The 22,364-nt window shown below is 35.4% G+C and overlaps 1 protein-coding gene across 4 annotated transcripts in view; it reads right to left on the reverse strand.

Annotated features, from left to right (window-relative positions):
• Positions 1-22,364, reverse strand: part of WDR7 (WD repeat domain 7) — a 301,747-nt gene that overhangs the window by 181,778 nt on the left and 97,605 nt on the right. For all 4 annotated transcript variants that reach the window (XM_019722246.2, XM_019722262.2, XM_074339915.1 and 1 more), the window contains one exon: positions 2-118. In XM_019722246.2, the coding sequence (XP_019577805.2) occupies positions 2-118 (117 nt within the window). The remainder of the gene's footprint in view (position 1; positions 119-22,364) is intronic.

Raw genomic sequence — 22,364 nt, forward strand, 5'->3', positions numbered from 1 at the left:
CCAGTTGTGATGTCATCATCTACAAGGTCATGTTCTTCCTCTTGGACTTTGGCTTCTGGCCCCGATGTGGTATCAGGAGCAGCGGTGATTGTCTGCATGGCTTCTGCTGAGACCCCAGCTAAAACAAAGGGGAACCACAAGGTTTAGTTTTTAAGAACTAAAAGAAACATAGATCTAAACTCTTAAAGCTTTTTTAACTCATTGGATGCAAATGCAATACATTGTTTAAAAATATAATATAAGCACCAAACTTAAGAAGGCACCAAGTAATGAACCAAATATTCATGTGTATTCTATTTCTTGTGTGTGTGTGTGTGTGTGTGTGTGTGTGTGTGTGTGTGTGTGTGTACATATACATACACACACATACACACACAGGTACAAACAATATTGATGTTTTTTTCATAAGATCTGGGAAAAACAGAAAAATGGTGCTGATGTAAATAACATTTTCACTTGATTTCTTTCAAGGTTTTTACTATGGTTACTTTAGCTGATTTAGATATAATTATGCTAAAAGAAAAAAACCTAGAAAGTGAAGGACTATTTTATAAGTTTATTTAATATTAGTTTGCTTATAATTTGGGGGCTGGGAAGAAGGATGATGGCAAAAGAGGGATTTGAACCCTGGGTCAAGGTAGGAGACCTGAAATGCATCGCATAGAGTATAACAGATCCATGTGAAGGAATCAGATATTCGCTCAGATAATTATCACACTGAAAGAACCTAACTGAAACAGACCGGGGAACTAGATCAGGGCTCCCAAGCTTCCATTCTGTAACATCACCTGAGAATTTGATAGTTCATACAAATGTCTTTTCCTTACTTATCTTCCCAATCTTGATGATATACTTTGTTGCCAATTTACATTTACCACATTATTTCTAATTAGGCAATGAAGAGTCGGGTGGCTCAATATTTTTCATATGGTTATCAACAGGTATTGCTCAACCATGGAATATAAAAATCTCACCATTGGAAACAGCTTTTGGAACTGAATCTTCTAATCAAATCTTAAGTACTTTAATAATGACTTCATACATAGCATCCATCAAAATATTCTAAAAACCAAAAGCTACAAATACACAAGAACTTCTTTTCTTCCAAGGTGTATTAACTTAAACATTTCTATGTGAAATTCAACCTTGTTGCCTCTGGTTTATGAAAGGCACCAAGAGAGGAAGAATCTTAGTCATAAAACAGCATGAATGATCCAGAACTAGACCTACCAGTAGGCAGTTCCTAACAATTTAAATGTGGGGAAGAGAACACTCCATGATAGTACCACCATTTTGTTCAGAATCGCTCCAACATAAAAAATGAAAAGTGCTGGATCAAGGGTGCCTGATGTATGTACAATGCCAAAGCCATCCCTTTGCTGTATCATTTTGTTGCTGAGTTTTCAGATAAAATATTAAAATAAAGGAGGGGATTACTAGAAAAAAATGGTATTAAGTATATTACTTAAAAATGTCTTGAGGAGAAGATAAATGCCACATTCCTAAACATTTATTGCTTAAATACAAAATCAAATATCATTATTCTGTATTATTATTAAATCAAAATATAAATCTCTGAAAGCTCTTCATCTCATTCCTTACTTAACTCTTGATAATTCTGAAAATGATCAGAGAAACAGAAAAAGATATTAAGGAACAGTTTAGTAGCATTTTCCTTTCCTGTAAAATTAAAAGGTTCCATGAAAATAAAGCTGGTATTTATGTAGTAACAAGTTTACAAATCCACTTAAATTGATCTCATTTAATCAGAGAGGTTAAGTAATTGCTCAACACAGCTACGAAATTCAGGAACCTTTATTATTGACATGTAGGTCTTTTGCTATCAAACCCCAATATCCTTTTACCACCGAGTCTTTCAAGGGGTGGAGTTCCAGGGTAGGAAGTATGACAGAACACCACTACACAACCATGAGGAATTATGGGTACTGATTATGATACTGAGTATAAATACTGAGTATAAATCAAGCCCTCCATGGAGTTTTGGGATTATACCAGGTAACTGTTCAACTGAGGGCATTCAATATTTTGGGACAAAGCTTAAGGAGCAAACATGTATACCTCAAAATAGCCAAGATAGAAAGACAAAGTAGCTATGCTGAAACTGATTCTTTGATCGATGCTTTCCAAAACAAAGTAAGGAGTATAAAATCCTTTATCTCTTGGTAGAAAAAAAGAAAACACAAGAATAAAAGAAAACTACAAATCAATCTCTCTAATAAATATAGTCTCAAAAATCTTTAACGAAATATAAGCAAACAGAATTCAGTAACATATAAAAAGAATTATACACCATAACCAAGTGGGGTTTATTCCAAGGATGCAAGTCTGGTTCTATATTCAAAAATCAATCAACACAATCTAAAATATGAACAAGCTAAAAAAGAAAAAAAAATCCTACGATCATATCAATCATCTGACAAAATTTGGCATCAATTCAAGATAAAAAAACAACTCTCAGATGTAATTCTAAAAAAAAACAAAACATATACAGAATTTGTATGCTGAAATCTACAAAACACTGATGAAAGAAATCAAAGAAGATCTAAATAAATGAAACCGAAACATATCATGTTCATGGGTTAGAAGATTCAACACAGTAAAGATATAAATTCTCCATAAATTGCTGTACAGGTTTAACATAATTCCTATCAAAATTCCAGCACAATGTTTGTAGCTATAGACAAAATTATTCTAAAATTATATGTAAAGACAAAGGAATTAGAATAGCGAAAAGAATTTTGGAGGAAAAAAAGAATAAGGTAGGAAAAATCAGTGCCCCATTTCAAAACTTATCATATAACGTTATTAAAATGTTGTGGCTCTAGGTTAACAGAATAGAGGACCCATAAAAAGATGCACACAAATATGCATGACAGAACACCACTGTTCTGTTGCAGACATCTGACGGGTGCAAAAGCAATTCAATGGAGGAAAGGCAGTCTCTTCAATAAATCACCTGCTACCACTGGACATCCACAGACAAAAATACGAACCCTGACCTAAGGCTCACACTTTATACAAAAATTAACTCAGAATGAATGATGGATGTACATGTAGAACAAAGAAGTATAAAACTTTTAGCAAAAAAAAGGAGAAAATCTCTGAGGTCTAAAGCTAGACTTGACACCAAAAACACAACCCGTAAAAGGAAAAAAAGTGGTAAAGTGGACTTCATCAAAATTAAAAACTTTTGCTCTACAAAACACCCTATTGAGAGGATGAAAAGGAAAGCTACACGCTGGGAGAAGGTTTCCAAATCACATAACCAACAAGGGGTTAGTCCCTAGACTATCTAAGGTACTCTCAAAACTCAACATCAACAGTCTGGCAGTTCTTCCGAAGCTTAAACACAGAGTTATCATTATGGCCCAGCAATTCCACTCCCAGGGAATGAAAACCTACGTCCACACAAAGACTTGGACATGAGTGTTCACTGCAGCATTATTCATAAAAGCCAAAGAATTTAAACAATCTGAATGTCCGTCAACTGATAAACATAAACTATATCGCAATGTATTAATAGATTATTGTGAAATACTCATGCAACGGAATAGCAGTCGGCAATGAAAGGAAATGTACCAAGTAAAAGAAGCCAGTCATAAAACACCCCACGTTGCTACGATTGCATTTATATGAAATGTCCAAACAGGCAAATCTACAGAGACACAGGTACAGCTGTGGCTGCTTAGGGACGGGAGGGATGGGGGAAAGGGGAGTGACACCAAGGGAACAGAGTTTCTTTTTGGGGTGATGAAAATGTTCTGAAATTGATTGTGGCGATGGCTGCACAACTCTGCATATGCTAAAAACCACTGATCTGTGACACTTTGAAGGGCAAATGTAATGGCACGTGTGTTATATCTCAATAAAGCTGTTTAAAAAAAAATGATTGCTGGTGATGGAAGGAGAACTGACTCTGGGTGGTGAACACACAATGGGATCTATAGATGATGTAATACCGAATTGTACACCTGAAATCTATGTAATTTTACTAACAATTGTCACCCCAATAAATTTAAAAAATAAATTATAAAAGAAAATTGCAAAAACTGCAACTACTTTTGCACCAAAAAAAAAAAAAAAAAAAAAAAATGATTGCTTTTCGAACCTTCCAGATCAATCAAGGAATCCACACTACTTCTATATACCCTCTTGGTACCTTTCCTGTCGTGTAGCTGAAGAAAACCAGGGAAAAAAGGACCACATAGAACATGCACACAGTAAGAAAAGTCACCATGTATATTTCTTGCTTCAGGAAGGAGCAACGTTCAGTTCTTATTTTATTTTTTTTTTATTCAACTATATTCTTGGTTTTGACTATATTTGTAAATCACTCTGTTAGTCCTCAGTCAAAATTCCTGGGTTATTTTGTTACCAATCAATAAAAAAAGATTAATTTCGGTTACTTCAAAATGATAATACATTTTATTTCTTAAAGATCAGCTAAACATCCTAACTTCAGTCAAACTGGGTCTTAAGACAGTAATAGAATATCTCTGATTCCTAACCTTTGTTGGAGGATGTAAAGGTAAGAAATACTGAGAATGGAAGACCAAATTACTACCATCAACGCTCAAATCCAAATGGTACAGGTTGTTTAAAATGAATTTTAACAGTTTGTTTTAAGGAAATGACAGAAAATTTTCCTTTTAAACTTTTGGACCATAAAGTTATGGTAAAAGATGAGCAAAAATCATTATTTAATCCTCCAAAGCATAGAAACTACTGCAAAAGAAGGAATAATAACATTTTTAAAAATTCCCAGCCATAACTTAGGTATCTCTAACGGCCTCAGTATTTAATTATATTTCTATCTTATGATAATACGCAAACATTACAGCAGACATTCTGTTAAAGGCAACACTATAGGACAGAAATCAAATCAGTGGTTGCCAGAGGCTAAGGGTACAGCAAAAGAGTTGACAACAACGTGTTTGGAGCAAATATTTCAGAATAAGGAAAATAACCCGCATCCTGATGGTGGGAATGGGAACATGACCATCCACATTTTTTAAAAACTCATAGAACTGTACACTAAAAAGAGCCAATTTTACCAAATGAATTATATCTTAATAAACCTGCCTTGAAAAAAAGATACAGTCGAAGTTTCTACGTATCACTCAATTTCATTTTGACTCTGAATCCCCACCCTCCCATTACATCCAACTAAAACAAAAACTTAACCTTATTTTCTCAGAGCCTGCCTCAAAAACTGTATATTTCTGGGATTGGGGTAAAGAGAATTGAGAATTTTGAGGTTTATGCCAGAATACACTGCTATTTTCAATGAGACACAAAGACTAGGAAAAAATTGTTTTACTTTCTTTCTGGTATAAAAGAACAAAACTTTTGGAAACATAAAAATCACTTCATCACTATTCACTGTCAATAAAATGATGAAATATTCCTGAGAAATATGAAGAACAGTCCACATAGAAAATACATGAAACCTTCAATTTTTTACATATTAATAATCAAGATTATAAACATCAACCCATTATATGGTGGTACTTTGCTTTTCTCTTATGTACTTGATGTAAGTGAACTTATTTGTCAAACTGTGCCATAAAATCTAAGACTTATTCACTTTCTGAGTATCCCCATAAAAGGCAATAATGAACATTTCACAAAAGTTCAATAAATACATCTTGAATAGAACTGAATACCTTCAATCTCATGACACAAATTATGTTATTAAATACACAATAAAATAATAAGTTTGCTCTGGGAAAAGACATACAATAAAAAGGTACTATAAAGAGATGATAGAGAGATAAAGACAGTAAAGAGATACAATAAAAAACATACACAAAAAATTAATGGAAAGAGGTGAAAAACCAGTTAGTCCCCAAATACAGATTTCGCAAAATAAAGAAATGAAGGTACATTCATGCCAGACAATAGGTGTCTACAAATGGGTTCTATGCTGTGACTCAGGAGAAAAATAAGGAAAAAGCGGAGTGGAGCAGAAATTGGGTAGGAGTTAAGTGTGAACATGGCAGAGAAAGGGAGTGCAGGGGGTGGTGCTATGGCTTGAAGCAGAAGGAAGAGAAGGCGTGGAAGGGTGGAAGGCTGTCAGGAGAGCGTCACACCATTTAGATTTTGAAATACTTAGATCACTCGTCACTGTGAGAGATATTACATACATACACGTGTATATACATACATACACACACCTTTCCCATTTGTATGCAATATTTTTAATCACTTTAGAAAAACATTTTTTAAAATGTAAATATGGAAATACAGTTTTCCAAATCAATGTAACAAGGCTGCACTTGCCTATCCCCACCAGTAAAATCAGGTACACTGTGCTAAAATTTATATTTCAAAAGCTTGTAAATTTCTTTTACAATCATTTTCTCCTGCTGGCTAGTAACATCTGAGTAATGATAAATAATATGAACTCAGAAGACTTCAGTGTCATGAGATTAACTTAATAATCAAAGATTAAATACTAAATTTTAATAGAGTAACATTTAAAATATAGCACTTTAACCAATATTGGAATATAAAATCATGTGAGTTCATTATAATTTTATTATTTCACTGAAGATTAGAATGAAGCAGTAAACAATACTGTTAGGGCTCAGAAAGAAAAATATATACCAGAATATTTATAAATATTAACAAAAATTATATTTCTCATTCTCATAGTAATAAAGATTTCCACTGAGATTGAAAATGGAGCTAAAAGAATAGCAGGTATCTTTATTTCATCAGTTTCTCACAACTGTGGTCCAATTAAAATAAACTAGAGGCAATAATTTGATATGAACATCCACTTTGAATGAAGTGAAATGTCACAGTGAGGAAGGGAGTATGTGCGTATCTAGAGTTTGTTTTCAGGCAGAAGGCTTGAGTTTATTGGAAGCAGATCTCTGCAGTGACTGACCACATTCCCCGCAATCCAATGACAGACAGACGGCCTGCCTCGCATTAATTCACTTCACACCACTTGTATCGATCCATAGCCAGTTCCCTAGTCTCTCCGCACACATTGCCTGTCTGGCTGCCTACATTCACATCAGCACATACACACAAAGGCCAGAGAAAGATAACCTTTTGCTTTCCATTAAAGACACAGTATCCACTTTTCCTTCGGCAATAGGATAAAAAATATAAAATATAACAGTACAGATGTCTCAGAGAAACGTCTTCCTGTACAGAATGCTGAGGGTATTTAACCCTTATCCCAAATAGAGATAATTGCAATTTATCAAAAAACAAGCTATTTTATTAAAGGCTATACACCAATTACAGAAATGAAAAATACAGTTAAAAATAAGCAAACCGTCTTCAAGCCTGAGTAAGAATATAATTTAGTAATGCATTTCAATAATTATTTTTTAAAGAAATGAAATACATTTTTCCTAAATAGCATTTTGATTTTTTAAAGAAAACTGCTGTCACATTAAATGTAATTATAAACAATTCTGAAAACAACAAAAGAAACATTTACTGAAAACCACACAAGGAATAGAAAAGACAGGAAGTGTACCCTATCAACAGAATATTAATGTAGAAGTATAAAGCTTTATTATTCCTCTTTCCCAACAAGAACCTGAAAGGGGTCCATGGTAAAAAAAAAAATCACACGTAATATTTTTAATTCATTGCATGCACTTTTTCAAAGATTTCTTTTTGATTTGCAGGCTATGAGCTGACTCAAGACCAATTTTGGTTTCAGAAGACACAATAAAACAGAGATTTACTGTTCAACCTACAACGTGTTGAGAAACAAAGGCAAATCTGTCTTAACACACAACTCTACCTACAGCATGAACTTAAAATCATAACCTCCGGCTGATTTAGAAACCCAAATTAAAAGGAGAATTCTATCTCTCAGAACTGAGCAAAGTATATTCTCCTGGATAAGAAAGTACCTTTGAAACCCTTTATGGATTTTCATTTTTTTGCTAGCATTAGAGGCAGACGTTATACCACCAAGTGGTAACAAAGCAGTGTGCTAAATAAATAAATAAATACAGTATACTAAGCATGTAGTTCTTTATAAGTAACTTTAGAAATCAAAAGGGAAACTGATGAAGGCTGCTAACGCTAAGGATAGCTTCAAAATAAGGAGGTCAAGATTTGGGCTGGGCTGAAGGATGAGAGAGATCTGACTAAGAGAGAGTCTGGCACTGCCAGTACGAATGAAGCAAAGCTATTAGACTGGTGAAGATAGGTAACCATACAAAGTCCCCTCATTACCTTAAACGCTCATGGAGAACCCCGGCTACTATGTACCCAGCCCATACCAGGTACTGGGGACACCAAGGTGAGAAAGGCATAGACTGTCTTAGCTCCCAAGAAGCTCACATGTGAGATGAGGCCACGGGGACGCATTTACGAAATTTAAGCATGACAAATAATGTGATTTGTGTTTTGGAAAGATCTCTCTGTGAAGAATGATTTGGAAGGACTAAAAAACCAAGGTAGCAAAAGGCCAATGATTTTCAAACTACGTATACGACTTGGAGCCTTAGGAGTTCCCCAGAAATGCCGGCAGAAGGGAGACCTCCCAGATCCCATCTTTGCCTTTTCACATGTGGGTGTGTGTGCGCGCGCACGCGTGCACACACGTGCATGCGCGCGCACACACACACTGTATAGAAGTTTTCATTTGAAGAAAGAATACCACTTTTTAAAAAATGTGTGAAAACCACTGATCTTGATTTTTAAAAAATAAAGACAGTATAAATGGGGAGAAAAATCAAGACACATAAAACATATAGAAGGAGAGCTCTGAACACAGAGAAGGATAAGAAGGGGAGATTCATTTCATCAACTTTTTTTTCAATAATGGTTATGCTCGGCAAAGGGAATAAAAATGAAGGGGGAAAATAAAGGACTATCAACTATAGCAACTTATAGCCATGTGGAAAACAGATTTATAAGTGCATAAGTGAAAATATATTGTCCATTTGAAGAAAAATCAATTAACTCTGCTTGGAATGGGGTAAGAGAACACATGTCAAAAACAACCTCATGTGGAGGAAATAGTTGAGCTGGGTCTTCAAGTACATATGAAAATTCACCATGGGATGACACTAAGTGAAGAAAATTCCAGGAAGACAGGACAATATATTAAAGGACCCTGATGTACCTACACAACTGGGTAGGAGCAGAAGAAGTATGAGGAGAGGTGAAAGTGAGGTTAAAAGGATATTTAAGGTCAGAGCCCTAAAAGCAGTGAGAAACAGGGTGCTAACAGAAAAAATGAAGCAGAAAAGGAATCTGTTTTTCTTCTTTAAGGCTCCAGCATGGTAGATGCAGAGCAAGTCAACAGGTGGTAAATAAAACCACAAGACTGCTAGGGTTGGTGGCTATGCAATGACAGTAAACAAGAACTTGAATAACTTGAGATTTTAGGATAAGTAAGAAGAACCCCTAACTTCTCTTTCTCATCATCAGGATAGTCCAGGAATTTAGTTTGTGCAGAGTCAGAAGCAGCTGTGTGAAGACAATTATGAAAGCACAGAGTTTGAGCTATACCTATAGACAGTCGCAGAGAGGCAACCAATGAAAAGCAGTAACTTCTGGCAACCCAGCCAAACTGACTTGCATCCTTGTATACAACCCACTGAATACAAGATAAAAGACAGTGATACATGATCTCTTAAATTCACTGATGATATAAGGGGTATAGCTAAGCACATCACCTGGGATGCAGTAAGTTCTCAATAAACAACTATTCATATCATTACTGTTGCTTTTGTTATTACTAATTTTGGCTCATTAATTTATTTTTCTCTAGAAGTACTTTACTTTCCTCAAGTATTCAATATTCAACTTTTATCCTGTTTGACAAACCTATTTGTCTTTCTTAAAACTGTTATTAAGCATCATTTTCCTCCTTTTAGAGCTCCATTTCCAGACTTCTATAACATCTGTTTATACATAAGCCAAAAACACTTAGAGCAAATATTTACATTTCAAAGAATCAATAGATTGTACGATGACTTCTGTTACCGCCAATTATGTTATTTTTAAATATCTACACACACACACACACACACACACACACACACACACACACACACAGAAGTAGGAAAGCTTTTGACCTCATAATCTCTTTACACGGAATGCATAACTGATTTGAAAATTAAGACACAGGAAACCTTGTTTTAATATCATCCTAGTAGATGACACATTTAATTGGCAGCTCTAAGATCACATTATAATGCATTTCTAACAATTAATGGTATTCTAACAATTTCTTCACAGTAATAGATAAACATTGTGATGTGCTTTGACTTCATTACTTGAGAATATTACGTTCTTCTACAGAAAATAAAAACATTTGGACGGATGAAACCAATAAAAAATGTTAAGTATGAACAGTAAATAAACAAGTAGCTTGTGAGACTATAGGCAAAACTCATAAGATGTGTTAAGTATAGATAGTAAGTTAATGACCTAGAAGATACATTATATGTGAAAAAGGATGAAACAAGCAACAATGTTACTTATAGATAAAATAAATAGAAAGACCAAGTCAGATAAATATAAAGCTGTAACACTTCTAGAAGAAACACAGGAGAAAATCTGCATAACCCTGGGTTTGCCAATGAGTTTTTAGATACACAAAAAACACAAGTCATGAAAGAAAAACTGATAAACTGGATTTTATCAAAATTTAAAATATCTGTTCTATAAATGACACTGCCAAGAGAATGAAAGACAAGTCACAGATTGAAAGAAAATACGTGAATATTACATATCTGTTAAAGGACTTGTACCCTATATATGTAAAATAACTCATAAGACCCAACAATAAAAAACCAAGCAACCCAGTGGAAAAACAAACTAACTAACCAACAAACAAAGCTAGGCAAAACACCTAAACAGACATTCATTGCTAGTAGGAAGTTATAATGGTAGTTCTTTTGGAAAACAGTTTGGCAGGGTTTTTTTTTTTTTTTTTTTTTTAATAATTACAGTCACATTTACTCTGTGATCTAGCAATTCCAATCCTAGGTATTTGCCCAAGTGAATTAAAATCCTATGTTCATGCAAAATTCTAAACAGGAATAGTTATTGTAGTTTATTCACAACCACCCAAATCAGGAAACAATCCATATGTCCTTGAACAGTTGAATGGATAAACAAATTTTGGTACAGCCGTATAATGGAACACTATTGAACAATAAAAATGAACTCCTAATTCATACAACAATATGGATGAATCTTAAATATACTTTGCTAAGTGAAAGAAACCAAACCTAAAAGGCTATATGTTGTATGGTTTCATTATATAGAATTCTGGAAAAGGCAAAACTATTACAGATGGAAAACGGATCAGTGGTTGCCAAGGATAGGTGAGGGGGGGTGGGACTGATTACAAAGAAGTAACAAAAGGACATTTCCAAGGTGTTGGAAATGTTCTGTATGGTGCTGTGGTGGTGGATACCGGATTATCCATTTGTCAAAACCCAAAGACTAAACTGTACTGCAGGCCAATTTAAAAAAATGAATTAACCAGAATGCCAGGGAACCCAGGATGAACTGCAGACCGTGACCAAATGAATATATTATAAACGTATAGCATAACCTCACTGAAGGGTATAATGGAAAAAGTAGCTGACCTAAAGGACTGAAAAACAGCTCAACTACTGCTTACTGTAATGCTAAAGACAAAAAGAACTGTATATGAATACCGTGTTCTAGTTGGTAAACTGATTTTTTCACAGAGATACAGGTTAGCAATTCTAAATTACTTTTTATGTCTACTAGGGTTGAAAAACACAAGTACATCTATTATAGATGAGAGTCAGGTTTCTCACATAGAGAAAGAAAATACAAAGACGCAAAAGGGGAAGACCAGACTGAAATCCTGTGGTGGTGGATTAAAATGGGAGACAGTATGAATTCTTACCTATTTTAACATGTATGGAGAGATAGGCAGACACAGAAATAGATATTTGGGTATTCCTTGGTGATGCACATGTGTTATTTTGCAGTTCTGTCCAGTGAGAGGGTCTGGACGCAATGAAAGCCCAGTAAAACAAGCATACCTAGCACCCAGGTCTTAGTTTCTGACACTTTTCTTCCATTAGAAGGAACCAGAGCACCTCGGGAAAATGGCTGATTCTAGGACTGGGGCAAGGAAAATACAAGATGATAAGGAAGTGCTTTAAAAAAAGAAAAAAGATGGGATCACATCAAAATGACACGGGAGCCAATTTAATAGATTTCCCTATGCCCAATGCTAAAATAACCTGAGCCACAAATTGGCATTACAACAGATGTATCCCTCAGTGGATTGCTTGCTAAGGGCTTAGGGCTGGGTCACTTGGGGACCAACGTTAGGGTCATCGACCTTGGCCCCAAGATCCCCATGCAGGACTTACTGTATGTATTTATTTTTATGCAAATTGGACGGCTTCATGATCATAACGAACTACAAATTATGTCTCAAATATAAATAAATATTCATGCATGGGGTATACAGAAAGAAGTAAAATGGTGCACCTTAAAGTACACTAAGCAAGCAGATGCATGAAATATATTTACTTCAGCTTGGAAACATGACAGAATGGCATCAAACTGCTGAAGACAGAAGCACTCATACACTGTAATGAGCATAATGCGTCTATAGAAGCGTATCATTATTCCACATTACACTGATTCAATCTCACAATTCATTTGAAAGACTATTCATATCTAACCAGTGATTTACAGGAGGATGGAAAGTTGAATTAACTAAGGGAGCACCAATCATTGCCTCTGGCAGAGCTTTGAAAGAATTAACTTGCAATCAAAGTTCTAAAAAGAAAGATGAATGAGTTCTAAGATAGAGGGAATACTATAATGTGCAAAGAATATAGACTTCCATTTTTTAACCCAATCCCACAAATAAAAATACAACTTCAAATGTTTTTAAATTAGGCAGCGACTCTTAGATTAGAATTTGAATATATCCCCCCTAGTCTGGTGGCGGGGAGGACTGAGGGGTGAGGAAGCACCAAGAAAGGAACTACAGAGTCACTAAAACTATACTATCATTCAAGAAACTTGAGATTAACAAAAGTAGATCAACTTTCTCTTTCAGAGAATGCCAGTAACAAAGAACTGCTTGTGTGCTTTAAAGAGGTTCGGTGAACGGCTCCGATCCACTTGATGTCATGAGAATCCAGGGAACCTGATACTGCAACCACTCCACCCCCACCAGTAATTTCCCCTGGAGTGCATCACAGCACATCTTAAAAATATGTTTAAGTTTTTCAACATAAATAGGTATATATCCACCTTTTATCAGACTGGCTTACACATTCTTTTCAAATTCTCTTTACTTAGGATGATGACGATGGTGCAAATAACAGAGGTCAATATATTAAAATATATAATGCTTGGAATATACCAAACACTGTTCTAAGAAGTGCTTTACATACTCGTATTTGTAACACTTCACTAAATGGTGTATGAAACATATGTACAACTGTGTTCTACCTTAGTGTTTCCAGCTCTTTTATGACCACAGCACCGAAAATAATTTTAAAGTATTTCACTATTTAATTAAAATAGTACCGTGCTGTTCCATTTACCCTCATTTACTTACATTGCAAAAATAGAAATTTTAAATTTATGTAAAATTAAAATGGACTTACCGAGTTCACACCGCTCCCACCTTTAACAAGAGTTTTATTAGGATTGCCCTCTGGATACATCTCTTTTCCACAAAGCCCCTGATTACTTTCCATGTTTCCTTGCCATTGGCCTTGGTGCTGCTGACACCCCCCCCAGCTCTGTCCAGTCTCCAGACTATAGCTCTTACCACACTGTTTTATCGCGCATTTGATGACCTGCCTTCCTAATAGAAAATAAGCTCCTTGAAGACAGGGCCCAGGCCCATCTCGTGCATCATCGTCCCCAGTGCCTCCAGCTTAATAACAGAGGCTGAATGAGGGAGAGAAAGGAGGGAGGAGAGACTGAAAATATGATACGCAGATTGACGAGTACGTTTACTTTGTTTTTAATCTTTCGTTGTTTATGAAAGCGATTCTACAAGCACATATGTAGAGCGTTCATAAGCAGAGTGTTAGCACGTGCCCCTGGTAGATCTATTTTACATATTCTTACTACAAATGAAAAAGTCTTACCATACAAGTTATACAATGCATATCTTAAAATAACTTTTTCCTAAAAAAAATGGACTACTAAATGCAAAGATAATCAACTAGGTCACTTAATTTTATATAAATACCACTGAAAAACACTATCTACGCAACTGCTATATTATCCTCAGTCACATAAGCATGTGCACACCATCTCCTAGAAATGTAATTGGAGAGAAGGCAAGAAATTTACCATTTTTAATGACTGTAGCCCAGGGTTCTTAGCCTCATCACTATGATACTTTGCAGTGAACAATTCTTGGGCGATGGTGGGGGGATGGTTCTGTTTGGCAGCATCTCTGGCCTATAGCCACCAGATGCCAGTGTCACACCCTCCCCCAGTTGTGACAAAGATGTCTCCAGGTTGTTGCCAAATGAGTGTGGAGAGTGTGCAAAAATCACTCTGTGTTAAGAAGGACTGCTCTAGACTAATGATTCTCAAAGCTCCAAGTCAAAACCTCCAAGTCAGGTGAAGTGGGATATATTTTATCCAAAAGGATCGTATGAATATCAACTTACCCTTCCCCTACCCTATCGCCACTATTGATAGAAACGTGATGTTCCCACATGTCCCACCAAGGCCGACTGAGGTCCTTTCTCCAGATAGTGATTATCTAATTATAATAACATTTTCTATTATAACACTAAAATAAAATCACTGTATCCTTTTAAAATAAGACACTTTTAACCAAGGAAATATTATCATCTTTGATCCATTAATAAATCATCAATCACATAATAGATTATAAAAATATTTCCAAAATTACTGTATATTTCCCTTAGTCATATATATAATAAAAGTGATGACAGTGCCAAAAAGTGGTAGAAAAAATAGAAAAAGGAAAATTTATAAATACAGTAGGTTTGAAGAAGCTATAAATGTCCAAGCAGAGATGGAGACCATTAAATCAAATGGGGTCTTGTTTTTTTTTTAATTTGCTTTTTTTTTTTTTTAACTTATTTTTTACATTTATTGGGGTGACAATTGTTAGTAAAATTACATAGGTTTCAGGTGTACAATTCTGTATTACATCATCTATAGGGGTCTTGTTTTTTAAAAAATATCCAGCACTTACAACAATGTCAGGCTCCATGTATTTGCACAACACAATTTGGTTAAATGACTTAACATTGCCTCATGTTTTAGCTGGTATATTTTTAGACAGATTGATAAAAGTTTATTCTGATGAATTCCCAAGATGGGATTGTTTCTTTAGGGCTGGGGAAGTCTAAATGAAAAGATATGGACTCTGAGAATGATCACTAATCTGGTAAAGAAATTTGAATATATTAATAAATTTAGTCTTCAAAGAAGAATCAATTGCTTTTTCCCCTTTTCCTATGTATCCTATTTACATCTGTTTTATGGCAATTATATATTTTAAACTGTGTGGAACTAATTAATCACCTATCAGCGAATGAATCCTTAAATTTTCCATTTATTGCCAATAAACTATTAGAGGGAGTTATTTTTCTTCTGCATATAAGATTCCACTACTAAGATTCAAGCAAAGGGAAGTGTCTTCAATCCTTAGGACTGCAGTTAGTTTCATTTCTTTTCTCTTAATATAATTAAAAAAACTACACACACAAAATACTTCAAACTACTTTACGAACTACAGAAGAAAATTTGGAGATGATCTTGATTTTTTTTTTTAACCTTTTCTTTTCATTTCTTTCCATTCCATGCATTTCCCTCCAGATCACTCATTAGCACATTTAAATCTAATAAAATTAAGGAAAATGTAGATATACCTACCACAGTGCATGGATTACCACAGTACAAACTCCCTAATTTATTCCACAAACAAATCACAAGGAAAAGGAAAAGAAGAGGGGTGAGGAAGCTGGAGACAAGTAGATAGATGATGGATTGATTGACTGATTGACTGATTAATCGGAATTCTACAGATTAAAAGAAACGTAAGAGACATATAAACCAACTGCAATATATTGATGTTTATTTGAATCCTAAATTGAATAAGCAAACTGTAAAAAAAAACCAATTATGAGACTACCGGAGAAATATAAACACTGAGTCATTAAATAATATTAATTGGGTTTTTTTTAGCATTCTAATGGTATTATAGTTTTTATTTTAAGAAAAGAGTCCTTATCTTTTAAAATACAAACTGAGATGTTCATGTAAAAAGTGATACTGTATCTGAGAATTGCTTCAAAGTAACATCAGGAAAGGGTTTAGAGCAGGGGTGTCCAAACTTTTTTCAACGTTTTTCACCAAGGGCCATACGCGGTAAAATACACAAACAGCTGGGCCACTCACTCGAGGTGAAGTACGTATTGCCTCACCTGGTTTATTTAAGTAAACTAAATATATTTTTGGAATTTGCTGCGGGCCAATTAACAATGGATTGCGGACCGCAGTTGGCCCGCGGGCTGCAGTTTGGACACCCCTGGTTTAGAGGGATACACATAAAAGACTGCCCACGAGTTAGCAACTGTTGAAGCTAGGCAATAGGTATATGGATAGTCATTACATTACTTTTATGTACGTTCAACATATTCCAAAATAAAAAGTTTTAAAAGCCAAATAGCAAAACACATAATATATCTTTTATCCAAAATTAGTCTTTAAAGTTATACTTGACATTCAAACAGATCATTTCACAAAACATCCTGACACCTCTATGCAGCGATCCCAAGAAGAAGAAGAAAAAAAAGATTTACTGATTAGTAGTAAAGGTTAATACAATTCCTTTGAAATAATGCCCATTTGATGTGGTGTTTTCCCAAACCCCTACCCCTCTAACAATCATTACCAAAACCGTTTGGCACGTAATTAGTAGAAAGAGGTAAGGTTGCTTTTTGTAAGAAGCATTTCAATATGGTCTGGCCAAAAGCAAACAAAGAGTAAATCATCTGTGTTATCCTGCTCATGCACTTGAATAGTCAACTTCAAGAATGAGTATTAGTTTTGCATCGATCATCCCACGCACACTGCAAGGCCACATGGAGCCAATGATAAAAAGGGGAAGTAAGTATGTGCAGAATTACATACGAATTCTTCAACCCAAAACAAAATCTCATCAAATGACTCTTTAAATATGTAGTGCAAAAAAAAAAGTCAAAATGCAAATAACATGCTTCTTAAGAAGGTATACAAATCAATTTACTGATTCCATATAGACCATACCACAGAAACATTACCACACTTACTTTGGGGGGGAGGGATATCTAAATCAACGGACTGAACCTCACCCGATGATGATAATTTATTAAATCACATGGGCAAAAAGTGATTATTATAGAGGTTTCTCAAGTGGATCATGACTATTAAAAGATGACTGAATATATATGAATCTATACTCACATTATACAATTATAGTTATATAAGAACAAATAAGTTCTATAAAACCAGACTGCTGGCCCATCCATATCTGAAAGGTTAGCATATTTTAAATCGAAATAATGAAGTATATATCACACATTATATAGTGTGTTCAAAATTGTCTCTGTGCTTCCAGGAGAGAACTATTGCAAACAATATTTGAAAGCACACAGTGTGGCAGCTCTCAGCTAGGTACAAGCTACTATGAAGCTCCATTAAGAATAGTCATTAGCTGGAGCAGCCGCAAGAACATATTCTGCAGGCTGCCATACAGAACCATTAGGGTTATTTGGTTTTCCCCCCTAAAGCAAGGGTTAGACTTCAAAACAAATACTATCAAAGTCAGAGGAACTAAACTAGGAGTGAATCTCCTAGTTCTGGGTGGTGGGTCGAGGACTGGACCTTTGTAGTAAGACCTGCTAGCCGCCCTCAGCAGAGAGTCAAGAAAAGGCCTTCTTCACTTCACGTCTGAGTTAGAAAAGTATCTCAAAATATGAATTTACATCTTTGTGTCCTCAAGCTATGCCAGAAATGGTTTAATGTTTAATAATTAGAGGGATGTAATTTCAGTATATGTCTTAAAATCAGCAGGAATATTCATGTATTAGGAACCATCCCTCCTCGTCTGTTTCTATTCTCCAAAAGCCGAGTGTTCTTTAGTCCAAGTAGACATTTCAAATGTCTCATCGTCTTTCCCCAATAAAATGTAAAGTCCTTTCATAAAAAGAAATTACAAAAAAGGATTGTGATTATAGCAGTGACATTAAATGTAGAAACAATCTTTTTTAAATGACAAGCAATGAAATAGGTGGTTGTGGTGGTTTTCTTTCATCTCTAAATCAAGCGAGGAAAATCTTTTCAAGGGATAGGTAAGTTTTATAGGACAAACACAGAAAATATGTACAGAAAAATTGCAAAAATACTAAGTACTGTTACAGATGACTGGATTGGCATTTAACAGGCTGAAAGAAACCAGATCAATCTCAATCTTGCTGAGGTCAATTCGGGTGCTCAAACCAATAAAACAAATTTTTTTCTTTATGTTTGTGTACTAGAAGTGCTAAAATATTAACCACGTCTGAAAATGTCATGGACAATGAAACCATTTATAAATATTAAAACACATTTACAATACTATCTGTATCAAAATCTGCTTAATAAAAGTAGATAGTAGATGTAATAAATCATTAGGACAATAATACTAAGTAAAAATTAAATATAAAATACCATACTTTCCCCCAAAAAGCAGAGAGAAGGAAGGAGAATGAATTAGGCAAAGATATTTTAGTATAATTTGATCATTTTAATCCCAGAGTTTATCAATCACATGAGAATAAAATCTACTATTAACTATTATATCAAAATACTACAGGTAAAATAGGTTCATATAAATTTCTTACAATAACTTTAAATTACTGTTTACTTTCCAAACTCTAAGATCTATTCTGTCACATTGCAGATCACTACCCTTCAAACTAAAATATTAAAACAATGCAGTCACATAATATCCAGTCAACAGAAAGAGATAATAAAATTAGAAATGCGGTATAAAATTACAAAAGTCTCATTTCCAATCAAAATTGGATTCATTCTGGCACATTCAGTGTCTAAGATTTTAAAAATCACAAGATTATCAATTCAGCTTTTTGCCCTATGAAAGCAAGTTGAACAGGACTCTGAGCGTCTGAACTGGAATAATCTTACTAAAGAAAATTTATATTTAAAAGCTTACTAGACACTTGTTCTATTACAAAGACATGTTCCTGTATCCGTGTGCAATGTTTTGTAAAGTACTTTATTTCCATTAGCATTATAAATTTTCGTTCTTCAGCAAATCAGCAAGAGACTAATGGCACAAATCAATATCATACTCTTCATAGCAACTAATATCGGGTCATTTATTACAGCAAAGGCCACTAGACCCTCAGCTAAAGGTATGCCAGGCATTTCTATTTGAACGCCATTTTTTTAAAAACACTGTGTCACAGGTTGAATTTTTTTTTTCTTTCCTTCCCCCATCCCTGTCTCTCTCCACAGCTGGCTGCTGGGTGCTTTGTTGCTGGCTGCTTTTGGGAGCAGGGAGGGTGGGTGAGGTTTTGGTTTTGTTTGTTTTTTTAATAAAATAATCTTCATGGGCTCTAGTATCTTCAACTAAAGCACAAACACCTCAGAGAAAGCCAGCCACACCTCCTAGGGGCCTTGCCACCAACTGCAACTCTAGAAGAGGCAACACATTTCTGTTCTGAAGGGAGGGAGATAGGGAGACTTATGAAAGAAAAAGAAAGGGGAATAAGAAAACTAAAATTATTTCCAATCCTTTCAGCTCCAGAAGCTTGTCCACAAGTGCTAGCTGATAGTCCGTTCCCTCAGTGGAATGAGAGGGAAAGAAGCAGGTAAGGAGCCCCACGCTCGATAGAATCCCAGTTCCTCAGGAGGAACACGTCATTGGATTTCCTTACGTTCCACTCCTTGCTTTGTTGCATAAGGTGGAGAACTGTCCCTGGGCTCCCACTGACAACCTGCACCCAGCCTGGTGGTGGTGTCATCACGGTGCCTCTTACACAGAGGACTCTTCCTGGCAGCAGGAAGTTACCTGCCCCTGTGGAGTTCCTCACCTACAGCAGAGCTTCCTGTTTATTGCTTAGAAGTAAAGTCTAACCAATCGATCCAGTAATGCTTTCATTTTTAATTTACCACTTCTCATTTCTAAGACCTGTAAATAGGACACAAGGAAAATTACACGAATACTAAACATCACCTCAAAGAACTCAAGTCACCTGGAACTAAAGGGTTTTCCTTAAGATCGTTGTGACGGATGAAGAAGAAATTTCGTTGTTATTCCATTAGGTTAGTGGCCAAATATAGATAAGAGGAACAGTTTAATGCTGTTAAATACAAGATCAGTCTAGAGTGCTTAAAATTAAGCTCCACAGCTCTGACACTCGGGAAGAAAAAAGAGGAACAAATCCCTTTGGTCTCAATGAAACACTGCAAACATACAATACAGATACAGTGTGCTTTGCATAATATAGTTCGTCTTAAGACAAACCCTTTCTGCCTCACAATATAAGAATTCCCACAGAACATGAAGTACTTTTTATGTAGCTCACTTAGTCATAATTTAACACTTTCCCTTTCAAATCACCATGCACAATCATTTCCAACTGGCTGTGTGAACTCTACAAGACAGCTATTGCAGGTATTTCGGAGGACACCTCATCCTTTAATTTCAGCTGATTCATAAAATAGGCATTAATTACAAAAGCGGAATTTTAGAATTATCAGTTGTTCATGAGCTACCCAATGATTTTCCCTTCTTTCCCCAGTTTTAATTATAATATCTTTCCCCAAAAGAAAGATACACCCAGAATGCAACAAAAGCCCCGAGAAAAAAGTCAAGTGAGAGAATGTGAGGCGTCACAGGGACGCCAAAAGTGTTTACACTAAAGCAGAGGGATTTTTTTCATCACAGAGCCCTTAGTCTTAGCCAATTTACTCTTATATGTAACTCAGGTAAGTTTGGTTACTGACTTCCACACTCCGAGAACGGCGGAAATAGTAAACGAGGAATCAGGGCAAAAGCGACTTAGGGGTGAGACAAAACAGCCCCAAAGCAAACACTGGTAACAGTTACTAGACAATAAAAAGAGGAGGAAGAAAAATTATTTAAAAAAAGAAATGAAATGCAAGATGCATATAAACCTGGGCACTTCTAGTTCAGATAAAGAGGTTCACTGTCTTCAATAAGCAAGTGGTGGTAATTTTACAGCACGAGCCAAAACAACACCTTTTGCTACTGAGAAGTTGTTTAAAAAGCCAGAGATAATTTGAAATATTATAACAAAAAGGGTTAAAACTTTTTTTAATCTGAGCATCTAGTGATTTTTAAATCCTTAATTGTCTAGAAAATCATTCCTAAGAAGACTTTAAATGACTGAGGCATACATAAAAAGGAAAGGAGGAAGGAATGCTATGTCGTTTAAGGCCTTTTGAAGGGGAAGGGAAGGGGACTCACTTAAATGATATTTATCTAACCCCCTCCCTATTCTTTCCCCCATCCGCTCCCTGCCAGCAAACCCTACCAAATTATGCACTAATATTTACATTATTTTTACTAGCTACAATACACTTTTCTACTACCTCTATAATATATAGTTCCATCTTACCTTCTTGTATATTGTTGGTCCATCCACCTTTGTGCTCAGAATGACCACTACTTTATAATCACCAGAAAAGTGACTTCAATTCCAGGTTAAAATAGGTACTACAGTGTGGCTTGTTGAAAGCCAAACCCAAAACATTGCCTAGGAGTGTCTTTCATTGAACAAAAAAGTCCTATTCTGTTACCAAGGGGGCTAGAAAGACGAGTCTAACCCTGGTAACCTTAACACAAAAGGAAGCTAAAAAGGCAGGGACTCGATAAGAACAAAGGATTGTTCTTTCTGATGACATCAATACGTATTAAACACGATGCGTTACACATCCTTCTATCAATATCTGAGATGATAAATTTGCAAATTAAACTACATCGGCTATAACTGCATAAAATTACAATAGCACCCTCTTTGGAAGAGCGTTTGATTTATATAATGGTAGTAACTTTTATGTGCTTAATGTTTCTGAAATTAAAGGAGGAGATGAGCCACTGTGAGCAAGCGGAATACAACGTACGAGAAATAATTACGCGTGTGACCTCCTGCCCTGGAAGGTCACTCTGCATCACAGGCCAAAGGAAATCAGGGACCATCAGCATTTACCTCATAGCAGTCACTGCCTGGAATGAAGGGTAAGTGTGGGTGCATTTCATAAAAGAGCAGCTGCGTGACCTCATCAAAGAGTCAGTTATCAAAATGCTATACATAGAATGTCACAAA

The sequence above is a fragment of the Rhinolophus sinicus genome, linkage group LG09 (genome assembly GCF_036562045.2).
Source record: "Rhinolophus sinicus isolate RSC01 linkage group LG09, ASM3656204v1, whole genome shotgun sequence".
Lineage (NCBI taxonomy): Eukaryota > Metazoa > Chordata > Mammalia > Chiroptera > Rhinolophidae > Rhinolophus > Rhinolophus sinicus.